This window comes from Salvia miltiorrhiza, chromosome 2, assembly GCF_028751815.1.
Source record: "Salvia miltiorrhiza cultivar Shanhuang (shh) chromosome 2, IMPLAD_Smil_shh, whole genome shotgun sequence".
In the NCBI taxonomy this organism is placed as follows: Eukaryota; Viridiplantae; Streptophyta; class Magnoliopsida; order Lamiales; family Lamiaceae; genus Salvia; species Salvia miltiorrhiza.
Window position 1 is genome coordinate 42,645,961 of NC_080388.1, and position 26,923 is coordinate 42,672,883.

The following is a 26,923-nucleotide window of genomic DNA, read 5'->3' on the forward strand; positions in this document are numbered from 1 at the left end:
TTTTGGGGACGGAGGGAGTATGAAAATATTCGATAATGAATATTCCAAAAATGTACCAACATTTAGAACATAATATTTCGGTAATTAACGTTTAAGCATTGTCACGAAAATTTCAAGAAACACTTTTTCAGGTTTCGAAAAATTCATGTGTCACGTCATTCATTATTGAATAAATAAGTATTTTATATCCCAAACTTTCAACGTATTTCAAAAAATGTTTCGAACTTGTATTTTTTCCTAAAAAACTTCAAACTTTCAATTTTTTCCTTAAAATATCCTACTATACAAAATTCAGTGACAGAAAAATGACTTATCTCGTCAAATGAAATATTTTGAGGACCGTCATTATTAGATGACCATATTAGGCAGGGCCGGCCCTTTGATATGGCCAATGGGGCAATGGCCTAGGGCCCCCAAATTTAAGGGGCCCCAAAAAATATAAAGCCCATTAGTATTAGTAGCCCAATTATTAAAAAAAAAAAAAAATTATCTACAACCTAACCTATTTCTAATCAGCAAAACAGCAGCAACGTCTCTTTCTCTATTTTTTTTTTCTTTTCCTTGCTGAATAGCTCTAAAGTCTAACGTCTCTCTTCTCTCCCAATTCTCCAATCGCGCTGCCCTGCTGCTCATTCCTAATTTCCTATTTTCTGTGCTAATTCTCCAGTGCACATCCATCTATCTCTCATTCTATTTTCAATTTCAATTTGCTCAATTTGCTTGCCGCTGCGCCGCTGCTCAGCCGTTGCTCCGGCGGTCGGGCCTCGGCTGCCTCTGCGGCTCTGCCTGGGCTGAAATCAAAGTCCAAAGGGTATTCTTCTCTGCTCAGCTGCTCAGCCTTTGCAGCTTTGCTTCATTTTCGAAAAAGGAAGGTATTTTTTTTTATTATTTACAAGAATTCAGAGGAGGCATTTTATTAGTTTGTAAGGTTATAAAATGTTGCCTAGAAAATATTCCTCAGGAAGTCAAAAAAGAAATAAAAGAAAAAGAATTGATGAGGTGATTAAAACTCAAAGAGGAGCTCTTGATAAATTTCTTATATCTAGTTCTAGTTCTTCAGTGAAAGAAGTAGAAGTGATTGAGAATGAAAAAATTGATGCTTTGAATGAAGTTGAAGTAGTTAATGATATTGAGAATGAAGAAATTGATTTAGATGAGGATGAGGATGATGCTTTGAATGAAGAAATTGATGATGTGAGAAATAAAAATGATTCTTTGAATATCTTTGATCCAAGAACTTGGAATAATCTTGATAACAAAACTAGAGATATTTTGATAGAGAAAGGCCCCTTAAGAGAATACAATCTCACCTTCCCTATAGATGAACTTGGTAGACATTTTGCATATTCTTATTATACTAGAAAACTACCAAATGGTGAGAATCAAGATAGAAAATGGTTGGTGTACTCAAAAGATGCAAATAAAGTTTATTGTTTTTGTTGCAAATTATTTAGATCACTTCAAAACATTAGTTTGCTAGCAAATGAAGGTTTGAATGATTGGAAGCATATAAATGATAGGCTCAAAAAACATGAGAATAGTATTGAGCATATTAATAATATGAGGACTTGGATTGATTTGCATATTAGATTGCAACATAATCAAATAATTGATAAAGATTTACAAGCACTCATCAAAAAAGAGAAAGAACATTGGAAACTAGTTTTAGTAAGAATTATTGCTGTTGTGAACTGTCTTGCTACACGTAATTTGGCTTTTCGTGGGGATAATGAAAAGATTTATCAAAATAATAATGGTAATTTTCTTGGCTTGCTTGAATTAATTGCAGAATTTGATTTGGTAATGCAAGAGCACTTGAGACGTGTCCAGAATAAGGAAATTCACTATCATTACCTTAGTCACAAGATTCAAAATGAGTTGATTTCAACATTAGCCTCTAAAGTCAAACGTGATATAATAAAAAAAATAAAAGAGGCCAAATATTATTCAGTGATTCTTGATTGTACTTCTGATATAAGTCATAATGAGCAAATGACTTTAGTAATTCGATGTGTTGATATGTCTGACACTCAAATAAATGTAAAGGAATATTTCCTTGAATTTTTAAGTGTGGATGATACATCTGGTGTAGCCCTTTTTAATGAAATACAAGATGCTTTACAATCACTTGATCTTGATATTGATAATGTTAGGGGACAAGGATATGATAATGGTTCCAATATGAAAGGAAAACATCAAGGTGTGCAAAAGAGATTTCTTGATATTAATCCTAGAGCTTTTTATATGCCATGTGCTTGTCATTCTCTTAATTTAACAATATGTGATATGGCTAGTTCTTGTGTTAAAGCTGTATCTTTTTTTGGAGTTGTGCAACGTTTGTATACTTTATTTGCTAGTTCTACAAAAAGATGGAAAATTTTACAGGATCACGTTCATCAATTTACTTTGAAGTCCTTATCAACAACAAGATGGGAAAGTCATATTAATAGTGTTACTGCTATAATAACTCAACCTAATGAAATAAGAGATGCTCTATTTGAACTATCAAGAGTTAGTGATGATGCTAAAACTAGGAGTGAAGCCGAGTCTTTGGCGACTAATGAACTTGAGAATTTTGAATTTTTGTTGGGTATGACTATATAGCATAATATATTGAACAAAACAAATTTGATTAGCAAAAAACTACAATCTAAAGACATGCAAATTGATGTTGCAATAGTTATCTTGAAAGGTTTGATTTCTTATTTTGAAAAATATAGAGAGGAAGGTTTTCAGTCGGCCTTGACATTAGCTAAGCACCTTGCATCTAAAATGGAAATTGATCCTATTTTTCCACCAAAACGTGTGATTCGTAGGAAGAAACAATTTGATGAAAATTGTCAAGAAGAGATTTCATTATCTGATGAGGAGTCTTTTAGGATCAATTATTTTATTGTTATAGTGGATATTGCTATTTTATCTTTAAAAACTAGATTTGAACAATTGACAATTTTTGAAGATATTTTTGGCTTTTTGTTTCCTCATAAGATGTTATCTTTATGGGATGGTGATAAATTGCATAAATGTTGTGTTAAGCTTCAAGATGCTCTGAAACATAATGATAAATTTGACAATGATGCTGAAGATTTATATTCTGAATTGCAAGTGCTACAAATGTGTTTACCATCTGAAACAAAGTCTCTTGGTGATGTTCTTGAGTTTGTTAAAGTTTCAGATTGCTTTCCTAATGTTTCTATTGCATATAGAATATTGTTGACTATACTAGTTACTGTAGCTTCAGCAGAAAGAAGTTTTTCAAAATTAAAATTGATAAAATCATATTTGCGTTCTACAATGTCTCAAGAAAGGTTGAATGGATTAGCGGTTTTATGCATTGAACATGAGGTATTAGAAAAGCTTGATCTTGAAGAAATTATTGATGATTTTGCGTCTCAAAATGCTAGAAGATCCAAGTTATTTTTATAATTATTTTATCATTTTTTTCTAGTTTATTGCACTTTATGGTCAATATTACAGGTTTACAGCTATCTCAAATTTGCTACTCCAACTTCTCCAAGCTTCTTCTTTTAGGGGCCCCTTTTTTCCTTTTCGCCTAGGGCCCCCGAAATGTCAGGGCCGGCCCTGATATTAGGAACCATCATTGTTGAAAAACGCTGAAAGTTTAGATTTTTTTTGTCATCTTTCAGTCATCAAATTTTGTATAACGAGATATTTTATGAAAAAAACTGAAAGTTTGAAATATTTTAAGAAAAAATAAAAATTCGAGATATTTTATAAAAAATGCTGAAAGTTCAGGACATGGAACACAATTAATCCTTCATTAATTTTCAATTGCTTGTGAGATCGGGCATCCACTACCAACTGTTATCAGGGAGATTTTTCTAGATCATATAATTTGCTTCATCAAAAAGTTTTGTGAACATTAGATATCAAAATATTACAAAAGTTGCTTCATCATTTTTTTTTTTTGTGAACGTTAGATATCAAAATGTTGCAATTTAAACCACGAAATATATATATTTGAAAATGCGATAAAATATTGAGAGTCTGATATTTTTTCAATCTAATTCTAAATTGTATGTCTTTTCGGTCATTTCTAGTTCACACATTTTCTTTCATGTTCAAATTTGTAAATAATTTATTTTTTGTAGTGATTAGTTACTCATCATGGTAACAATCATATCATGATGCAAGGAATCTAATTATGTGTAAACGCACTTCCATATGTAGTAGAGCGTGTATGGGAAATTAAAAGACCCTACCATTATAAAAGATGAATATGTGTTAGTGATTCATGAGAATATTGGTCTTTGGAAATGGGAAAAGGGGCAACGCGGATTATTGATTTGAGTGCGTTTCGTGTGTTTCGTGTGTTCTATCAAAATAAATTTTCATATTTTTGGTAACAAATTTTTATTCGAATATTTTTTCTTAATTTTATTTGGTGATCCAAAAATAATACTGGATATAAAATAGACGCACTTGAGATTAAATAACACTTATATAGATGAAAAGAAAAAAGAAAAATCTATAAAACCCTTGACAGCATAGACACATGGACGGGCTAATGGTTGAGCCTCATCAAAATATCTTTTTGGAAAAATCCTGTGAAATAACACTCGAGAGAAGAAAAAGAATACTAGTCTACTACATATAAAACGATAAATGAGAAAAAGCGAGCAAAAAAGAATTAACCAAGAAAACTGGACCAAAACCAACAAGGAAGAGAAGAAACACAGGAAGATGCACAAGCCAACGAGACGGGGCAGACATCTATGGATCCAAAACCAACAAGAAAGAGAAGAAACAATGACACTATCTATACTATATTAAAAAGGGAGTTTTCAATTTCAAATTGATTTTAAATCAATTTTAAAATTGAGTGACAATTTTGTAGTTAGAATAAATTGAAGGTTTATTCATAAGTTATACATATTTTTTTTTCTTTTTCTTTAACTTCTTATTTTTCTATTTTATTTATTTTTTAAAATTGTGAAATTCGACTAAAAATAAAATACGGAGCATTTGATATGTATATCAAATTAAAGATCATGACAAGAGTTTTAATTTGATAATATGTTATGTAAATATTGAATTTAAAATATAAAAATTATATTTATTTAAAGATTAAAACTTAAGAAAATTCTCTCTCCTCTCTCCTCTTTTTTTTTGAATAAATCTATTTTTTTTTCAATTATCTTTTAACTTATATTGTTTTCTTTTTTCACAATATAATTTTTTATTAATATGAATTATTCTTTATTATTTATCTTAAATTATATTTTAATTATATTTGGAAATTTTATATAATAATCAAATGATAATCAATTTTATATATAATAAAATATAAAAATATTTTTCGTGCGTTGCACGAGTGCAAATGCTAGTAATATTTTAAATAACACTATAAGATTGAAAATGACACTATAACATTTTAAAATGTTACATTGTCATTTATATAATTGAATAGTGTCAATTATAAGCAGTGTCATTTGTATAATTAAATAATGTCATATACACAATTTGGATCAGGATGCGAGTTTGGATTATCATGCAGGTCAGGATTTGAGTACGAGTCAACCCGGGTGTGCAGTACACCTAGGTGTACAGGAAATTTTGTGTTAGTGTTCAATGTTAAGTTGACTATTTTCGTAGATATGTTTAATATCATATATCACACCGGCTCCATTTATATGATATTTTTTATTTTATTTTATGAAACCACAAGATATATTATTTTGCAAAAATAAAATCTGACGGTACGATAGTCATGAGCACATTTAACAATCTAAAACCGCTTACTAGTAATAATTAACACAAGTAAACTAAGGGTACGTGCGTTCTCTTCTCTTTGATAGAAAAGGGTGAAATACATATTAGGTGCACTTCTATGAGCTCATAGCTTATTATGCGCTCGAATCATGGAGCCTCATCCAACCCAAATTTAGGGGGTGTATTCGTTCAGGATTTTAATAGATTTATGCAGACTTTTAAAATCTGGGTGTATTCGTTCAAGACTTTTAAAAGTCTATGAAAATCTAGAGGTATTCGTTCAAGACTTTTAAAATTCTATAAAAATCCAGAGTTATTCGTTTCAGACTTTTAAAAATCTATTAAAATCTAGAGGTATTTAAAAATCTGTGGATTTTAAAATTGGACAGATTTTCATTGATTTCATTCAAAAAATACACATGAACAAATCCGACCTCCAACCATAAGAATTCAGAAGATTTCATATTTCAGCGTCGACTCGGTTCCAGCGGCCGTGGCTCGAAAAAGCCAGCGGCTGCTGACACCCAACGATCGCTGGCATGGTTGAAATTGATCATAACCCCCAGAAATACGCTGGGCAATCTTCCGCTAGTGAAATGGACCATTTGATGCCTAATGCAGAAAGTAATTCAAGGAATGATGAGCTGATATGAGTCATATGACAAATGTCAAGACAATACCACTTCCACCAGAAGAGTCCATTGGCTACAGCACTTCTAGTTATCACACCTCTCAGGTGGCTGTAAATTCGATGAAGTCACACAATCCAATCCATCAAAATTGTTGGCACTCGCACGAAGCCAGCGGTCGCTGGAACTCAGCGATCGCTGGGAGCTGTTCCAACGCTCAATTAACTTTAACGAGCGCTGGGATGGTAGATTTCAAATCCGTAAAAATTACGTCAAATTCTTGTTAAAATCCGTTCAAAATCTGTACAGATTCTGTTTAGAATTCCAAAATACATGAAGAATCTGTGTGAAATCTGTAGATTTTTAAAATCTCTGGATTTTAAAAATCTACAGAATTCTTGAACGAATACACCCCCCTTCGAATTCAGGAATTCAGGTCTATAGTGTACTGCAAATTAGTACTCTTAATATATTAAACGAATAGTACATACACTATTGAAGTACTAGCTTAGTTGAATAAGTGCGTGGTCAATGTGTGGGAGATCGTTGGTTTAAAACCCGGCGCCTAGTTTATTCGACACTGTATACTGTCTTATTTAACACTAGATATATTTTATTCATTAGTTTAACGATCTCACGAAAAATACCAATTTCACTGAAACCTAACCCTATATATATATATATATATATATATATATATATATATATAGGGAGAGGTTCAAGAAAGAACCATAAATAAAAAAAGAACGGAGAATCATTTTCAGTCATTCGATTATCAAGATCTACGGTGGATGTATCATCTTGTTGGATGAATGCAGATCCTGGGTTCGAATCCTGAAGGAAGCATTTTTTATTTTTTTGGGAGTGCATTAATTTTAACAGCGAATGCATCAATTTTTACAGTGAATGCATTAGATTTGATGGTTCTCACGTTCTCACAAATAATATAGTTCTCTCTAGAACCACACCATATATATATATATATATATATATATATATATATTATTTTTACAAGAACCCGTCTTATAAGTTTCATTGTATTATGGATCAAGCTAAAGAATTGGTAAAAAAAATTAGATAAAAGTAAGAAAATCTTGCATCTAAAATTGCAAGATGTATTGCGTTTGTTTAAAATTACTAGGAAATTTTTGTCTATTTTGAAGTGGTTATTTTGATATGATATTTCAATTTTTTATATTGTTTTTCCTATAATTCCTAAAAGTTGGTGATTTTTATGTTTAGCTAAATATCAAATACTATATTGATATCATGAAAAGAAAGTTACATTATAGGGACCTATTTTAAAATTCTTGCTTAGGACCCGTGAGACATAGATACGATCCTAAATTGAGTGGTATTCAAGTTTTTACGTGTGAGGATGTTATGAATTGTAATATTGATTTGAAACAAATTATAAAAATTATAATTTTATATTCTTGCATGTAATAGGAGTGGTTAAAATAAGTTTACTATAAATCTACTATGAAACATTATGAAATCATTTTATTACAAAAAATAAAGAATTAAAAAAGTTAGGATTTTTTTTTATTCTAATGAGATTTGAACTTTGAATCTCAAATTCATTTAATAAAGTCATGAACGATCATTGATCTTCACAATTAGAATTAAACTTTTTATATAATATATAAGTTAAATTATTTCAACAAGTCTCATTGTCTATAAAATGTTAGATGATGAAAATAGTTAGTCAACTCTTATAATTGTATGAAGAAACATAATGACCTTCTGCTCTTCGTTACCACTCGTTTTTTCCCTTCTACCTTTTGGAGAGAGAGAGAGAGTAACCCAATACTAGATCTTACTTTTTACTAGTAGATGATAAGTCGTTAATAATATAAATATGTTAATGGATCCTTCATGGTGTGTTTGAGCATGTAAGTGAATATTCAGCTATTTAAGTCGGCTTTAGCTTGGAAAAAATCAAATCGAAGTAATCAAAATATTAAAAATAAAACAGAACATAACCGAAATATTATTTGAAATCGACTATTTTATTTTATTTTATTTTTTTGTGATTCAGAAATCGACTATTTCAACTATTCTTTTTTCATTATTTTTCATTTTTAAGCATAAAATTTGATTTCAATCGTTCTCAAAATCTAGCAATAATAATAGCCTGACAAAATAAGTGATATTCAATATGTTCAAAATAAGTAATTAATAAAATGTAACAAAAAAATATTATAAAATTATAAATAATATTATTTAAAAACGATGTATATATATATAGGAGAGTGCTCCAATGAGACCCCTATTTTTAGTGAGATCTTAGACACGATCTCGTGCATTTATTTTATCAATCGTATGACTGATATTGTACCTAGAGGACGAATTTTTTTCCCAGGGTTCAAATCCTGGAGGAAGCGAAATAGCTTAAATTTCGTTATTCATCAGTATACATTGCCTTGTTCATCAGTATACATTGCCTTGTTCATCAGTATATATGTCTTATTCATTACCAATTTTTAAAATTTCGTTATTCATCAGTATATATACTGTCTTGTTCATCAATATATATGTCTTATTCATTGAAAAATAAGGATCTCATTAAAGCACACACACACACACACACACACACACACACACACACACACACATATATATATATATATATATATATATATATATATATATATATGGAAGAGTTCAATGGAGACCACTCACCTATATAGAGAATGAAGACCAAATCAGAGCCATTGATCTCACTAAAATCAATGAATCAGATTCATCCGAATTATTCAAATTTAGGAAATCCCGTAAATTCCTCATTTTTCAATTCTGGGAACCAACGAACATTATTATGAACTTACGAACATAAGTATGTTTATTTGTATGTTCATTTATTTTTATACGAACATATCGACGAACACTAGTATGTTCATTTATTTTTTATACGAACACATCGACGAACATTAGTATATTCGTAAGTTCATAATAATGTTCGTTGGTTCCCAGAATTTGAAAATGAGAAATTTACGGGATTTTCTAAACTTGAAGAATTCGGATTAATCTGATTCATTGATTTTGGTGAGATCAATGGCTCTGATTTAGTCTTTATTCTCTATATAGGGAAGTGGTCTCCATTGAAGTTGATCATTCATATATATATATATATGATTTTTAGTTTGACTCAAAATTGAAAAAGCAAAATATATTTGAAGAAAGATTGATAGCCAAATTAACTAAATTGAATTTAAATTTTCGAATAACCCTAATCGAGTCAACAAAAACAATAAAGCGAGTGAGTGATTGCACAAAATTTATCTAATATAGTTTCTTTTATATGAATGTTAAATTGTATTTATTTGAATATTTAATCTAATTTATAATAATATAATTATTATTTAATTAATTTATAGTACATACTCAAAAGAAAAAAAATTCTATTACAAATAAGTTGCAGTTTATTATAAAAAAAATAATACAAATTGGAGAAAGGTCCAAAAAAAAGAAAGGAAAAGGCATAGTGATAGAGCGATTAGCCCCACATTGCTCCCACCAAGTTACAACGAAAGTCACTTTCGTTTCGTAGCAGTCTGCAATAGAAATTCCAAGATGAAACACCCATGAATATTAAATTCTCGATTAAGAAAATCAATTGCCGTATTGGAAATGGAAAGTTCAGTCAATCCATCATTCATAAATCAAACCACACCCTTTCTTCGTTCTTCTTCTTCTTCCAACGCGGATTCCGTATCCGTTATTTTCTTATATACCCATAAAACGCACAGACGGAAATCAAACAACCCTTCTTTTGTAAATTCAAACACTTGAATTTCGTGTGTATATCGGATGCCCACTAACTGTTTGTAGAAATACTTGTAAAACTTTTTCTTTTTTCCGGGTGAATAGCTTGTTACATGGCGTCCGCGGCGATATTCTCGTCGTTGAGGAGGCCGCGATCGCCGTCGCTGGACGCGTTCCTGGCGCCGGTGGAGGTGAGCAACGGCGCCGTTTTGGGGATTCTACGCGCGATTTCTGCGGAGCTGCTGGCGTCGTTTAATAAAAAGACGCTCTTTTTCCAGGTAAAGAATTGCCGGAATTTAATTCGGAAAATTCAGGTGATTTCTGTGTTGTTGGATGCTTTCCACGAGGTGGGATTCTTGGCAACAGCTTCGACAGTGTTTATGTGCTTGAAGGAGTTGTACCTCCTGCTTTACAGGTCCAAACTCTTGATTGATTATGTGAGGGGGTCGAGCAAATTGTGGTTGTTGCTCCAGAACCATTTTATTTCTGGTAATTTCCATGATTTGAATCAGGAAATCTCGACCCTTTTGGATGTTTTCCCTTTGGGTGAGATCGATTTATCTGAAGATATTAAGGAGCATTTTGAATTGTTGTGTAAGCAGTCGAGGAAGTCGAGATTGTTCATCGATAAGCACGATGATTTGTTGAGGTTTAAGCTATACCATTTCTTAAATGAATTTGAGAGTGGAAGGATTCCTGAGAGAGCTGCACTGCATTCATTTATCGTGGAGAAATTAAGGATTTGTGATGTGGAAAGTTGTAGAAATGAGATTGAGTTCTTGGAGGAGCAGACAGTGAATCATGATGGTGATATTGAACCTACAGCCTCAGTTTTGAATGGATTTGTGGCTTTGATTAGGTATTGTAGGTTCTTGCTGTTTAGATTCGAAGACGAAGGGGAATTGGGAGATTGGAATCGTAAGAAGATAAAGAAGGGAATGATCACTCAGGAAATTGCAGATGCATTTATCGCGATCCCTAAGGATTTCTGCTGCCCGGTGTCGTTGGATTTGATGAGGGATCCGGTGATCGTATCCACGGGGCAAACATACGAGCGTTCATCCATTGCAAGATGGATGCAGGAAGGGCACTGCACGTGCCCGAAGACAGGGCAGATGCTTGTTCACACGAAGCTCGTGCCTAACCGTGCTCTCAGGAATCTGATCATGCAATGGTGTATGGCGAATGACATACCCTATGATCCACCGGAGAACTCGGATTACCCTTCCGAGTGTGCACTAGCTGCGTCCATGAGCAACGCAGCCATTGAAGCGACTAAAGTGACTGCTCATCTGCTTGTCGAGCAGCTTGCTAACGGGACCCCAAGGGCCAAGACTGTCGCTGCCATGGAGATTAGGCTGCTCGCCAAGACAGGGAGGGAGAATCGGGCTTGCATTGCTGAGCTTGGCGCCGTTCCTCTTCTCAAACGGCTGCTTTCCTCCGAAGATGTGTTGGCGCAAGAGAATTCCGTCACTGCCATCTTGAACCTGTCGATATATGATAAGAATAAGCGCTTGATCATGGAGGTAGAAGGATGTTTGGAAGCCATTGTTGAGGTTTTGAGATACGGCCACACCGTCGAGGCCAGGGAAAACGCTGCGGCCACTCTGTTCAGCCTCTCCGCTGTCCATGAGTACAAGAAGGCGATAGCTGACCAAGAATGGGCCGTTGAATCTCTGGCCGGACTCTTGAGAGAGGGAACGCCCAGGGGGAAAAAAGATGCCGTCACAGCTCTCTTCAATCTATCAACACACAACGACAACTGCTCGAGAATGATAGATTCAGGTGCAGTGACGGCGCTAGTGGAGGCACTGGAATCCGAAGTTGTATCCGAGGAAGCAGCAGGCGCGCTGGCTCTTATAGTGCGTCAGCCGTTAGGGGCTGCAGCAGTGGCGTCCGAGGAAATGGCAGTGGCGGGGCTCATTGGCATGATGCGATGGGGCACACCACGTGGTAAAGAGAACGTGGTGGCAGCATTGCTCGAGCTGTGTAGGAGCGGTGGAGCAGCCGCGACTGAGAGGGTTCTGAAGGCTCCAGCTTTGGCCGGATTGCTGCAGACGCTGCTCTTTACAGGGACGAAACGCGCTAGGAGAAAGGCTGCGTCGCTTGCTAGAGTCTTCCAGAGGTCCGAGAACGCGCAGTTGCATTTGGGCGGATTAGGCGTCGGATATGCCTTTGCTGGGAACTCAGGTGTGGCTAGAGATGCAACTTTTGCTGCTGATGTTTCCATGCCTATGTCCATTTCTCTTCATGTATTATAGTTTTCATCACCTATGAATTGGTTGTGTTGTATACCAGTTTTCTTTTCTGTGTAATACTTGCATCAATTTTTTTGATTCAAATATGAATTATATCCTCAAGTTCAACTGTTTTTTGTCCTAAATAGATAAAACAGTTATGCATTTTATTTTATTTGGCAATTTTAGACACAGATACAAACATGCAACAAAATTAATGGATTAGTGTCCAGCCTTATCATGTTTGTGTTTGGTCTCATCGTGTCTACACGATAAGGGCCCAACACACAAGAAATTGCCAGCCCTACAATCTGTACAGGTAGTTGAAGAAAATTGAATCTGAAGAATGATCATACAGTAAGTTTATGCTTAGGATACTGAATCATCTCTCTCTCTCTCTCTAGTATATTGTGGGTACAAGAATGTCAAAATCAGTGACAGTCCATTCTGCCACTTGATTGGGAGCTTTAAAAATCTCAGTTCCCAAATCTATGGATGTCCATCGCCTTGTTGCAGGTGCAGTGCTTGGATCCTGGTAAAAGTAAAGGGATTCCGACAGCCTCCCGACGTCGAGCTCCCAAGTTCTGGGATCTCCGATCCAGCCCTCCCCTTTCTTTGTTGGATAACCATACTCACCCCAAACAGGATGAGGCACAATCTGCAGAATCTCCTGTGCCTGAGGGTTACTATATGGATCACACACAATGTTGGGTGCTTCTGCGTGCTCCGCATTCCCAGGGGCGCAGTACAGGTGATACGCCTCGTAGGGGAAACGAGCGGTGTCACTGCGGTGCACACGGCTGCCGTTTGGGAAAGTGTGGTATGGTGGGCAGAGTTTGAAGTCCTCCGGATGGCACCATGAGGGCGTCTCCGGATTCAAGATCATCTCGTTGTAACGCGTCACGTCTGAAGTCACGTTCCCGTCGCATGGCTGCCCGTTGTTCTTCCAGCAGCTGCCGATGTCCATCAAGTAGAACTGGCTGCTCGGCCCTCCGCTGCTAATCACATTCAGACTGAATCTCACTACAAAATCAGGTGATTCTGGTAACTGCATGATTGCCAAAATTGAGGTCGTAAACTAGTGTAAAACTGCAAGAAAATGAGGTGATCACTATATTCTTGAACTTACTATCTTCATCATTCCCCTTGTAGGGTAGTGGTAGCCACCGGAAAATCCGGTGGTGGCATCGGCTCTCAGATAAAGCATCAGCCACGGATACTTGACGGACGTTCGTACAACATGGTGAAAGATCCAGCTTCCTTCCCCAAGCTCCTTCTCCCAAGTAACCGAATGGTAAGAAAAGTTGCCTTCTTGCATCCCTTTGCTAGGATCTGAATCCAAGTCCCACGAGCCGTAGAAACGGCCCCTCAGTCGAGTTCTGTTAGGCCCTTGCAACGAGGTGTAGTCGTGGTAGATCAATGGTTGATTCATGCAGCCTTTTCCGAAGCAAGGAAACTGGCTGTCGGGGCCGTAAGGGCCTATTTTTCGCCCGTTTTGGGGGCATCTACCGGCATAGGTATCCATGTTGCCGTTTTTTAGCATGATCATCCAAAACTGCCATGGATTGGGTATGTCTTCTACTTGACATTTACTCCCTAAATAGAGCTCTTTCTCAGCTGCATATAGGTCAACATTTGTGAGTGAATCTTGATCGACTCCGAGAAATGGCTGCCCAATTCCCAGCCGGTTTTCCTCCTCCGTGACACGGTGCACGAGCACGTACGGCACTTGGCTGCAGAGTGAGCACTGATCTTCTCCTGCAGAGATAAAAAATTGATATGATTATATGTGAAACTTGATTGTGTTTGAATCGAATTAGTACGATTTCAATGAAGATGAAGATGGATAGAAACTGACCTTGTTGAGGAGAAGCTTTGTATATGTCAAAGCAATCAGCTGCTCTTGGACTTCCCATGTTAGGTGCTTCCTCTCCGACTTCGTTGCATTGATTCCACGACTCTATCGCCACTCTTAGGGCGTCCCTTTTCATGCCCGGATCCCCGACTGCAGATACATCCCCGCCTTCAAAACTCAAACAGACGACGCTTGAAAGAGAGACGAGGATCAAGACTGCAGTAAGAACCATGTTGCAAAGCAAAGAATCGCGTCGTCTCTTTGATACTACATGCAATTTTGGAGTTTTAAATGTATGTCTCCATCTTCACAAACTCCTCTTGATCAAGAAATTGCTTTAGTTGAAGTATGATCAGTCAAAATGGTTAGTGATTTTGATATCCGTAGAGTAATAGAGACTTAGCTTTTGCTATTTCAAGTAGTTGGTATTTACAGTTGTTTTCCTATAATTGATTAGGTTGGAAGTTTGAACAAAACCCATTATCCAAAATCATCTTTTTCCACCAGAAATTATCATCATTGAATTTGAAATGCCAGCTGAACTAATATTGATGTGCCCCATTTTGATATTTGGTGTACATGTTGTAACTCCAAAGAAAGGGATAAAGGCAATTTGTAACTAGTAGTATATAAGTAGGGAAAATTTGGCATTCTTGATTTCAAAGTAATGCCAAAATCATGCCTACAAGAAGAAAAAGTGTGAGGAACTGTCATAACTTAACCTACAAATATACTTTCTAACAAAAAATAAATACTCCATTCGTCCCATATGCTTAGGCTTGTTTTCCTTTTTTGAATGTCCTATTTATATAGGTTTGTTTCCATAAAGTAATATTTTTTTACTCATTTACTATTATATCCCTAATTTAATTCTTTAATTTACTCCCACTTTAATACATCATTAAAGAATAAATATGGGCATACTAGAAAATTTACTTATATATTTTTATTTTTAATGATTTTTCTTAATCTTTGTGAAAATCTCAATCAGCCTACCATATGAGACGGAGGGAGTAAATAAAAGATTCACATCAAGTAGTAGCTTTACCTCATCCTATTTGGAGATTGAGGGAGAGAGAGGGGGCCGGGCTGTGTAAAGAAACTCCTGATTTTTGACCATGACTTAAGAGAAATATTGTTTGCAGTAATTGCAAACCACGCAACTTGATTTTTAAATATTTTAAATATATATAGTTTATGCACATTCGCTTTTTGAATATTTTAAATGTCCTGAATTTATAGAGAATAAAAGTAATATTGTACTCCGTTTGAGATAAATTAAATAATAAAATTATGGAAGGAAATTTTGTGGAGACATTTATAAGGGTAAAAAAGAGAGATAAACTATATGGGAAAGAAAAATAAATAATACCCATCTTGATATAAATTTTTGTTTAGTTGTCTTTTTTATACAAATACTATAATCTGTTGCTCTTTTGATAAATTATCCCCATAAGATCACTTTTAATTAAACCACCCAAACCCTGCAGTATATAAAAAGTATGGCTTTATATGGAGGTTGAGAAAAGATGCCATATTTTGTGTATTGTATTGTACCTCACTTAATATCATGGAAAGGGATGGCTTAACCAAAGCGAAAGTGCAATGACATTTTTGGTATGCATTTCTTTCTGTTCCATGGCTGATGAGAAATTGAGAATGTACCACAAATTATATATTTTTGATAAAAAAAAAAAAAAATCTTGTCACTTTCCTTGATAATTAAAATGATCGATAATTAGAAAATTAAATATTCTTCTCGTAAAAAGAAAATATGAAATTGTTTACATTAATATGGTCAAATCCAACTTCATGCACTCACACTACAAAAAAACATCATATTACCGACGGCATTCGGACACGGCCGCCGATGATATACTTTACCAACGGCGCCGCCGCCGGCAATTCGCCGTTGCTAATCGGCTCGTCGGTAACGGCGTTAACGACGGCGACCGCATGCCGTTGGCAATTAACGACGGCGATGCCGCCGCCATCCCTCGTCGGAGAACGGCGGAGCTGTGCCGGAGATTTACCGGCGGTAACCGTCGTCGGTAATTAGCGACGGCGTGGTTACCGTCGGTAAAATTCGCCGGACGGTGGCCGAGAAGTCGCCGGAAACTAACGTGGATACCAACGGCGATTGCCGTCGGTAATCAGCGACGGCTTTGTTGCCGTCGATAATTTTTTTATTTTTATTTCGGTAATTTTTTTATTTTTATTTTTTTATTTGTTTTTTTATTTTATTTATTTATTTATTAATTCTATTTATTTATATATTGTATTTCTATAAATTTTTTCCGTATTTATACGGTATTGTATAAGTTAGCCGAACTTCCGAGTCGGTCACCCAACTTCCCAGTGGGTCACCCATCTTGCTTGTGCTCTGTGTCAAGCTCGTTTAACTTTGAAATTCTTTTTGAGTGGTCACCAGTACAGAACACTTGTATTATTGATATATCTACACTTATTAATTCATTTAAATGCTATATAGTCACTCATATATATTTATAATCTTTGAATATGTGGAGATAATACCTGAAAGATGATGTTAATTACTGATCGAGTTCGTTTCCGTCCTTATTTTTATCGTCGGTAAAATATTTAATTATTAAATAAAAATATATATATATATATATATATATATATATTAAAACATTAATACACCAAAAGTGTTTTAATTTGGTTATTGTAATGTGATTTGAATTTATTTGTTTACATTAAATACAATCATCATCATCATTGCCATAAATATATAAAACATATATAGTTTTAATAAAACAATTGAAATATATAGTTCAATAAAACATAAATTTGAAAATAAAGTGCAAATGTAATTTTGTTTGAAAACAATCATTTGTTGGGAGAAGATCCTTAAGAAATACTCCCTCCGTCTCATTAAAATTGACCACATTCTTTTCGGCACGGAAATTAAGAAATGTATTGTTATGCTTTTAATTGAGTAGTCCATATTTTTAAATACACTTTTTTTTTTTTATCTTAATTGCTTAATTAGCAAATTTGCCAACAACCACTACAAATCTGCCAGCAACTCGTCGCCGCCGGCGACCGGAGCACCACCACCACCGACCAACCTCAGTTTTTCTTACTCTTTTTTTTTAGCACCGACCACCCTCAAATCTGCCAACAACCACCACCACCGTCGCCAACAACCACCACCCACTCAAAAATCAGAAATCAAAAACCAGATCTTGCCCCCAAACACTGTGAAGGCGAGATCTTTAGAAAACCAGATCTTGTACCTGAAATCAAACGACCCTGCTGGGAGAGTACAGACGAGAGTGCAGACGAATGTGTTTGTGTGTGATTCAATTTAAAAACTCCCAAATCACTCAACAAAACTAGGCGATTCAAACTCTTCTTCACTATCGTCCCTCCGCCTCGATTCAAACGAGGCGAATAGAAGACGGCGATTTCAAATCTAGGGTTGGGGAAAGAGGGCGCTGACATGGCTGCTTGAGAGGGTGAGGGGCGACGGTGGCGGTCAGCTGGACGGGGCGACGATGACGGTTAGATCTGAGAGAGAACAGAGGGAGAGAGGGAGGACGACGAGGGGACCCATCGCTGCTTCGAGGGGCGAGAAGCGGCGGCGGCCATGGTGGTGACATCCCGCCGGAGAAGAAGATAGGAAGGAGTAACGGCTGCTTTATGTGTGAATAGGGTGTGTGTGTTTATTTTAAATAAGATTTAGGGTTTAATTAGTAACTTAATTAGTGATCCTAATTAAGTTAAATTATTGCTTATTTTAGAAAGTGGCCAAGAATAATGGGACACCCAAAAAGAAAATGTGGCCAACTTTAATGGGACGGAGGGAGTAATCAATTTCTATCCCAAAGGGAGAAGATCCTTAAGAAATTGATTAAATCTATCCCACAATATATAATAACATAACATTTCATAAACACATAGCACATAACATTTAATTTAACAAAATTATCCAACATATATAAATTATTCTAACAAACAACTTAAACTAATTGATTAAACTAATTACACATTTCATTATATATAAACTAACAACTTAAACTAATTGATTAAAATTAATCATGCTTAATATAATTTAAAATTAATCATGCTTCATATAATTTATTTATAAGCCAATTAAAAATTAACTCTTCATAATTAATTAACTAGATCTAACAAATAAATCTATTTAATCAACATAAATACATAAATAAATTAAATAAATAAATAAGAGAAACAAAAAACGTATGGTGGTGGTTTCCGGCGGGGTGTCGTGAAGAAGGCGGCGGAACGGGGTCGTCGAACTGCAAGGAAAATAAGTGAAAATTAAATAATTATATATATAATTAAAATGAGAGAGATCTAGAGAGAGAGAAAGTTACTTGGGCGTCGGCGGCGGCGGCGGGTGGCGACCGGAGAAGGAGAAGCAGCAGCAGCAGGGGAGGGGGGGGGGGGGGGCTGGGGGGGTAGGGACAAGGGTGTGCGGCGCAAAAGTGGGAAAAGAAGGGCTGCGCGAGCCCTAATATTATTTAATTACCGACGGCATTTACCGTCGCTAGTTAGTGACGGTAAAACGCCGTCGGTATTCATATAAAATTAAATATGTAATGTCAATAATATAATTACCGACGGCGTCGCCATCGCTAGTTAGCGACGGCGGTTTTACCATCGGTAATTGGTCGGTGACTGAGAAAGGGCGGGTCGCCTGAAATGCCACCGCCTTGCCGCCGGTAATTACCGATAGCCTCTTCGTCGTCGCTATTTACGCGTTTTTTTGTAGTATAATAATTTTTTAACTATGAATGATGGTGCTTCGATGTTTGAGATATGTACTGTGTCAATCTTATTCATGTGCAATAAACTGCAAAGTATATAGGAGAAGTAAATCACTCTTGAAAATAAAACGTTTGTGATATTCAAATTTGAGACCTTTACTTCAAAAATACTTGCTCTACCTTAAAGTAAGAATTAATTAATATATAAGAGGGCTATAACTCACACATGCTTCTGTTTTTTTGAGGATACATGCATACACCTAAACCTTTTAAACCAACATTTCACCCAAAAAATGGAAACAATGTCCGAATTAGATAAATCTATATAGTATATGTCTTATTAATTTGTCCCAATTATATAGGCTCATGGAAAAGAAAATTATACAAGTAACTTTTTAATATGCCAATATTTATTATTTACCGATACATTAATGTTTGTTAATCAAATAATTAAACAGATATATTCGTAAACGATTTATAAATGTATTACCTGTTATGAAAATTAGCCTATATTTTGGGACATCAGAAAAATAAAATAAGTCTATTTAATTGAGACGGATAGAGTATATTTTATCCACGCGGATGAGGACGATAGAGATGAGAAGAAGTTGGATGATTATTTTGCGCACACTAAAATTCATATTTTTTTCGGTGTGAATTTATGGATCTTTTATAAATAAATTTGAAACTAAAATAATTACTTTTTTACTGGAAGAAATTGATTGAGGAAAATGATAGCTAGTAGTATAAGATAATGTAAAAGTTCAAAATTTGAAGACTTTTTATCTTCAAAAAAGTATCTCTTGCCATCAAAATCCTAGAAGTAGGTAATTTTTTTTAGAGGTGGTCTCCTGTACACCCGGGTGTACCGTACACTCGGGTTGTACCCGATCCGAATCCTGACCTAGTTGAACTATCCTAACCCATTTTTTCTTAGAATGACACTAACACTAACACTAACACGAAACGACACTAATACTAACACGATATTGGAATAACACTAACACTATTTTTTTTTACAAATGATACTATTTCGAAAAAAAAACTAACATTATTTTGTTTTACAAATAAAATTATTTCAAAAATGACACTAAAATGACACTAACACTATAGCGAAATGACACGAATACTTGACATTCGGGTAGGATAGTCCATTTGGGTTAGATCCGGGTCGGGTACGACGCGGGTGTACCATACACCTAGAGGTGCCCACGGTTTAGTTCCCAATTCGAATCGAAACCGAACCGCCGATTCACGATTCCAAAATCTAGAACCAGAACCAAACCGAATATTGGTCCTCACGATTTCGGTTTGAACCGTGAACCAGCAGTTCCGGTTTCAAACCGTCGGTTCCCGGTTCAAACCATGGAACCGTTATTTATTATTATTATTATTATTATTTTTAAAGTGTTAGTTTAAAGTTTATAATATGTACACAATGTGAACTATTTATTTAGAATGTAAATGGTTGAGATTTATGTATTAGATGTGCGAAATTGGGAATGAGAGTTCACCATTTTATTTATATTGTAAAGGGTTGAAGTTTACTATAAATTCAATGTGGGATAGAATTTGAGATAGACAAAAGTAAAAGGGTTAATTGCCTATAAATACACAAACTATACCCAAATTTTGGTTTTTAACCAAATCTATTTTTTTTGGTCAAAAAATACATAAACTTTTAATTTTTTGGAATTTGACATGACCCCAAAACTTTGTTGGCCAATAATTTGATTAACTTAATTCTGATGACCAATCTGAAGGTACAGTTGGAAAGTTATTGATGTTGTCTTTCTAATGATACTTATATTGTTGGGTTTTGATAATCGGAAGTGGTCGAAAAAAAGAAAAAATATAGAGTTTCGTGACTTCGACTTTCATGCCATTTTTTTTACCACTTCCGGTTATCAAAACCCAACAATATAAGTATCATTAGAAAGATAACATTAAGAGCTTTCTAACGGTATCTTCGGATTGCCCATCAGAATTCAGACAATCAATTTATTTTCCGACGAACTTTCGGCTCCGGTCAAATTCCAAAAATATAAAAGTTTATGTATTTTTTGACCAAAAAAATAGATTTTGTCAAAAACCAAAATTTGAGTATAGTTCGTGTATTTATAGGCAATTAACCCAAGTAAAAAACATAAAGAATGCACATGAAATTATGATTTTTCAATACACATGTTTCCCACATCGAATTTATACTAAACTTCAACCATTTACTACCTAATGCTTATTTCTTATTCTCATATCTAATTCATCTAAATTTCAACTATGTATAACCTAAATAAATGGTTTAACATTGTTTAAATTTCATACAACACTTCAAAATTTACTAAAAAATTAAAAAAAAAAAAAAAATTGGACGGTTCTGTTCGGGATTATTGGAACCGGAACTGAACTGTGGAGCCACGATTACGGTTTTGGTTCGGAACCGTTGACCACGGTTCCGGTTCCGAAACTGTTGACCACGGTCCGGTTCGATGATTCGGTTCTCGGTTCCGATTTTTTTGGACATCTCTACATACACCCTAGTGTACAGGAGATTTTGTGCTTTTTTTTTTATATTCTTTACCATAATTATTGCATGGAAAACCGAAGAATTAAATAATTTTCAGTAAAGACAGAAGTCATAAAAAATTTTACTATAATTTTTTTTTTTGACTAATGAAATATGAGGAGTTTTTATTTCCAAATGCGACATATTGAGGGATGGAAGGATATCTTTTTAGGTTTACCCAAAGTGGGCTGTTCGGAGTGTTGAGCCCAAGATGTAATTTAATGGGCCATCATGTTTGTTAGAATAGACATCTTAACCATAAAACTGCTACCATGTGGGAAAGTGAAGACAAGCCAAATTCCTAACAAAAGTTGGTAAATAATGCTACAATTATTACCTTTTAAGTACCAAACCTAAAAACATGTCACAGAAACAGGTGGCAAATGCATAATTTGGTAATTACAAACAATTATAGACTCCATGTTTTAATGAAGGAAAAGGAAACAACAATGGGTCAAAAATACTAGTACAGACAACAGTACTATGAAACAGACCAAATCAATTTTTTTTCCCTAAAATGTTTTTTTGCTTTATTTTTCTTCTTCGGCAACTTAGTTAGAGAGATTCTTTATTTGCATTATTTATTTAACTTCTAATTTTAAGGCTAGTAATGAAAGAATCCAATTTGGACCGGATCCTAAATTATGTTTACGCCATATCTAACAATTATGAACGTAGACCAAGGTTTTTAAAGAAAAAAATTCATTTCTAATTAGAAATGATAAAATAGCAAACATATATTTAAAAGTAATTTTATACCTAAATGGGTGTTCTCTTTGGTTGTAAATTTATCATAAAAAAATGAGGGATAAACAAAATTTCACCCTTTAAATTCTTCTAATCTTTTCCCTCATTTCCTACTTGACTCCTTACTCATTCCTCATTTTCACTACAAATGGGGGATAATATTATCCCTCCAAAAATGGTGTGATAATATTATCCCTCCTTTGTAGTGAATATGAGGAATAAGTAAGGGTCAAGTAGGAAATGAGGGAAAAGAAATGAATGACTTAAATGGTGAAATTTTGATTATCCTTCATTTTCCTATGATAATTTTACAACAAAAGAGAACGCACTTAAAGAGTACTTGTATCTGGTGGGTTTATTATGTTCCACAAATTACAAATTTGAGGCACATGTAAGGCAAGTGCAGAATCATATCCTAAAAATCGACGCATACTCAATTAGGGGTGGGAAGATAGGGTTCGGGTATAGGGTACCCGAATACCCGACCCGAAAAAATCGTGTATCGGGTACCCTATACCCGAAAAATTAGGGACCGGGTTCGGAATCGGGTATTTAGGGTACTGGGGAAAAATCGGGTATCGGGTATACCCGAAATACCCGATTTTTATTAAATATATATTAAATTATTTAATTACATTTTAATTCCTTAATTTCAATTTTCAAATCAAAGGAGTGAACTACTGAACTGTAACCCTACCTACAAAATTTTCAATTTTCAATTTTGATTTGATGTTATATATTATTTATTAATACAGATTTTCGATTTTTTTTTTAAAAAAAATCGGGTATTTTCGGTACCCTAATACCCGATTAAGGAAAATCGGGTACCCTAATACCCGAAATACCCGATTTTACACAGTTTGACCTGAAACATGTAATTTTGACCGGGTAATTAGGGTACCCGAATACCCGACCCGAGTCGGGTATTAGGGTACCCGATTTTTTTTCGAGTTCGGGATCGGGTATCGATTTCCCGTCTTAATCGGGATCGGGTACCCGATTTTTTCGGGTAGGGTACCCGATCCCGACCCGATTCCCAGCAACTCAATCCACTCATCCTAATTGGTGAGGAGCAATATATGCAGAGTAGGGAGAGAGTACAAATCAGAGGAATCACTCCCATCAGAGGAGCCGTATGGGTCAGAAGAACCATTTTTACCAGAAGGATTTCATCCATCAGAGGAATGACTCTAGCCAGAGGAGTCATCCGTACCAGAGAGGTCATTTTTGACAGAGGAGCCCTCTTCTCCAGAAGAGTCATCCGCACCAGAGAAGTCATTCTTGACAGAGGAGCCCTCTTCTTCAGAGGAGTCATCCGCGCCGGAAAAGTCACCATCGCCAGAGGAGACGCCTTTACCAGAGACGACGTGTTTACCAGAGGAGTCCTTCATGCCAGAGATGTCAACATCACCAGAGAAGATGCCTTCGCCAGAGAAGACATTTCCATCAGAAGAGCCAATAAACGCGCGGGAAGGTCTCCCGCGTATTATCGGAATTACCATTGTACCCTTCCATCACGCATGACGCATGCACCGAAGATGTTTTTACTATTTTACCCCTCTGCTTGTAAATCTATAAATAGGGCCCGAGCTCGTGTATTATTTTTTACGCTATCTCATATTTTCAAATACAACTGATATTTTCTCCTTTCGTGCAAGATTTCCGATTGTTCTTTACTCCGTCTTCTTCCAGTCATTACACTAGGTATAGTTCATGGTTTTTCTCCATAGTTTTAGGTGTTGGTTTCATTAAACACCAACTGGCGCCGTCTGTGGGAAAGCTACTGAATTAAGACGTGAGATTACGGTCGCCGGCGTACGCAGATCTGTGAATTCAATCGGATTTGCGGGCGTTGGCATCGATTGGTCCGAATAATCTGGATATCCAGCTATGTTTAATCGTTTAATTGCGTTTTCTGGTTTAATATGTGGTTAATCTGCTGAGCTCTGCGTTGATTTGTGTTTTGGGTGCATGGGGAAAGGTGGCGACGGGCGTAAAACATGAATCAGGGGAAATTTACGTTTGTTTACCGCTTGTGTGGGGTAGTTATCCGCGAATAAGGGGTTCTCTTGTAGAATTGAGGTTTTCCTCACCGATCTAATGTTTTGCATGAGGATATTGTAATTGGGTGCTCTGTTCCGATGGTGTTCGTCGTTTCCTTACGGATCCCCGATATTTTGGGTTTATGTTGCTTGTATGTGGTTGTTTTGCGTATTAGTGCGATAATTGTGGGCGATCTTCGTGTTTTATCTTGTTTTCGGTGAAGCGGGTGGTTATTACTGTTAATTCATGGGTTTGCATCGATAATACGCTGATTAATACTTTGCTTCTGTTGTGCTCGGGTTCGCGTTGCTAATCTGTGGGTATTCTTTGTTTGCAATTGATAATTACCGTTACTTCCTATGTTTTGGTGACTAATCCTCGCTTTATATCGCTGAATCGGGGGTGATAATCTGTTTTTGTTACGTTAGTTCTGTGCCGGGGGCTTATAGACGTTTTTCGTTTAAGGGAGGGGGTTTATGGGCGTTTTCCATGTTTTGCGTGGTTGATCTTCGATTTCGATGGTTGAATTGGAAGTTCTGTTCTGTTCCTGATATATTGAGGTTTCTTGCTGTGGATCTATGGGTTTTGTGGTTAGTCTTCGATCTCAAGAGTATTTATTGTCGTCGATGCAAGGGATTTACCTCAGTAATATGATAATTAAACGCTTTGTCTTAGTTATGGTGAGATTCATATTGTTGTTTTGTGGACGATCTTCATTTATGGGAAACTGTTATTCATGTTCTCCATGTTTTCCTTGACTAATCTTCATATTATGGTAGTATTTTACATAATTCTTTTTGTTATCATGTTTAATGAATCGGGCTAACATATCTTTTGGTGGTTGCTCTGTTTGTACTTATCTCTGGGTATCTTGCGTCTGTTGAAGTTTTATTGAGGGCTCTGTTTTCTCAATCTATACTCTGGGTTTATTTCCCCGAGTGTAGAATTACTTGGAAGGGAATTTTTTAACGGTCTCTGCACCGGAAGCCGGGATTTCTTATTGGATTTCTTACATTGGAACTCCAATCGGTAATAAGGGGTTTATTCTTTCGTCGTTAGAATGGTTTCTCACTTTGTTTATGTGTAGGTACCATGGGATCATCAGATGCTCACCGCAACCTAGAAAGGGAGTTCGACTCCGCTGCTCTCACCACTGAGGTGCCACCTTCACTGTTCCCTGGCTTACAGGGCAATGCTACCTTCACTACCCCACCAGGGTTTCAGGCTATCCCCGCCACTCCGTTGACAGGGTTGAATGCAAGCCTCCAGAGATCTGCTCTGGTGACTCCAGGATCTGACATGCCATGCTTAACTCCCGCGTCTGGAGCGGGACAGATCACATTTGGGTCGATGGAACAGATGATGGCGCTGCTTCACTACTCCGCTGTGCGTCAGGCACTAGGAACTCCCATGTTGTCCACTGTTCCCACTGTAGCTCCACTGGTGGGAACGGCTACTTTGCAGGGCACTGAGGCCCCACCTCCCGTTGCTCAGGAGGTAAACGCTTTAGCAATCAACAAACAAGCTGCGATGCCTCTGGAAGTGCAAGGGGACCCTGCTGACAGGGAAGTGGAAAGAAGACCAGAGGGGAGCCGGGTCAGACTCAACAGTGTTGTGAGAAAGGAGAGGGTTGACGAGTCTGATAGTCAATCCGTCTCGTTGGTGTTCGAGGAAGAGAGACCGAGGGAGAAAGCTCGGCTAAAAAACCAAGTGTCTCAGCTGAAACATCAACTCCAGGATCTGGAGGAATCACTGAGGGAGAAATCCCGAAGGGAGGACAGGGAACAAAGGTCAGGAAAATCGCACCGGGTGGAGAAGTCCCATCGATCGGAAAAATCGCGCTACACAGAGAGGTCAGAGGAAAGAGAGCCGGAGTATTCCTCTGGCAGACATGAATATAGAGTCCACAAGCGCCACGCTCATGAAGTACCCAGGGACAGAAGGGAACAGGGGAGGCATAAGGAGGACAAGAGAGCTAAGACATCGAGGTTCCACCCGATCAACAACCGCAGTCCTTTCTCGGACGATATTTTGGCAGATGCCTTACCTAGAAGCTACAAGCCCATCTCACTGGATTACGATGGCACTACCGATCCGGAGGTACACCTCAATCGGTTTGAAGGGTTGGTTACGTTGCACATGTACACGGAGGGCATCAAGTGCCGGATCTTCTCCACTACCCTTACTGGACCAGCTCAGTTATGGTTTGGGACGCTGCCCCCAAATTCCATTCACTCTTTCGAAGAATTACAGACTCGTTTTTTGCGTCAGTTCGCGAGTTCACGGAGGGTAGGGAAGTCAGCCTTTTCGCTGATGGATATTAAGCAGGAGCAGGGAGAAACGCTTCGAGAGTACACAGCAAGGTTTAACCTTGCCGCTCTGGAGGTGCCAGAGGCAGAATCGCAAATTAAAAACTGCGCCTATGTCAGAGGACTCAGGCCAGGGATCTTTTTTGACGAATTACAAATTCGACCAGCAAGGGATTTTGATGACATCATGGCAAGGCTGCCGGGTTATCTACAGTTGGAGGACGCCAAAATGGCGAGGAAGGTGGAAAATGAGAAACACAGAGTCAAGAAAGCTGAGGAAGC

The 26,923-nt window shown here is 36.4% G+C and overlaps 2 protein-coding genes across 2 annotated transcripts; one reads left to right on the forward strand and one right to left on the reverse strand.

Moving 5' to 3' along the window:
* The first annotated feature begins 9,834 nt into the window (after nucleotides 1–9,834).
* LOC131013538 (U-box domain-containing protein 17-like) lies at nucleotides 9,835–12,496 on the forward strand. Its single transcript, XM_057941657.1, has one exon. The coding sequence runs from the start codon at nucleotides 10,244–10,246 to the stop codon at nucleotides 12,389–12,391; it is 2,148 nt and encodes a 715-aa protein (XP_057797640.1). The 5' UTR covers nucleotides 9,835–10,243; the 3' UTR covers nucleotides 12,392–12,496.
* Nucleotides 12,497–12,513: 17 nt separating this feature from the next.
* On the reverse strand, nucleotides 12,514–14,818 carry LOC131013540 (uncharacterized). Its single transcript, XM_057941658.1, has 3 exons — nucleotides 14,226–14,818; nucleotides 13,497–14,125; nucleotides 12,514–13,415 (listed from the first exon to the last, which is right to left on the reverse strand). The coding sequence occupies exons 1-3, from the start codon at nucleotides 14,452–14,454 to the stop codon at nucleotides 12,768–12,770; spliced, it is 1,506 nt and encodes a 501-aa protein (XP_057797641.1). The 5' UTR covers nucleotides 14,455–14,818; the 3' UTR covers nucleotides 12,514–12,767.
* Between the last annotated feature and the right edge of the window lie 12,105 nt (nucleotides 14,819–26,923).

Excerpts from the sequence above, each read along its gene's own strand:
- LOC131013538 (XM_057941657.1), top strand. The coding sequence starts at position 10,244 with ATGGCGTCCGCGGCGATATTCTCGTCGTTGAGGAGGCCGCGATCGCCG.
- LOC131013540 (XM_057941658.1), bottom strand. The coding sequence starts at position 14,454 with ATGGTTCTTACTGCAGTCTTGATCCTCGTCTCTCTTTCAAGCGTCGTC. Across the intron at positions 14,126-14,225 it reads CAAAGCTTCTCCTCAACAAG|GAGAAGATCAGTGCTCACTC; the intron begins GTCAGTTTCTAT and ends TTATCTCTGCAG. Across the intron at positions 13,416-13,496 it reads CAAGGGGAATGATGAAGATA|TTACCAGAATCACCTGATTT; the intron begins GTAAGTTCAAGA and ends GCAATCATGCAG.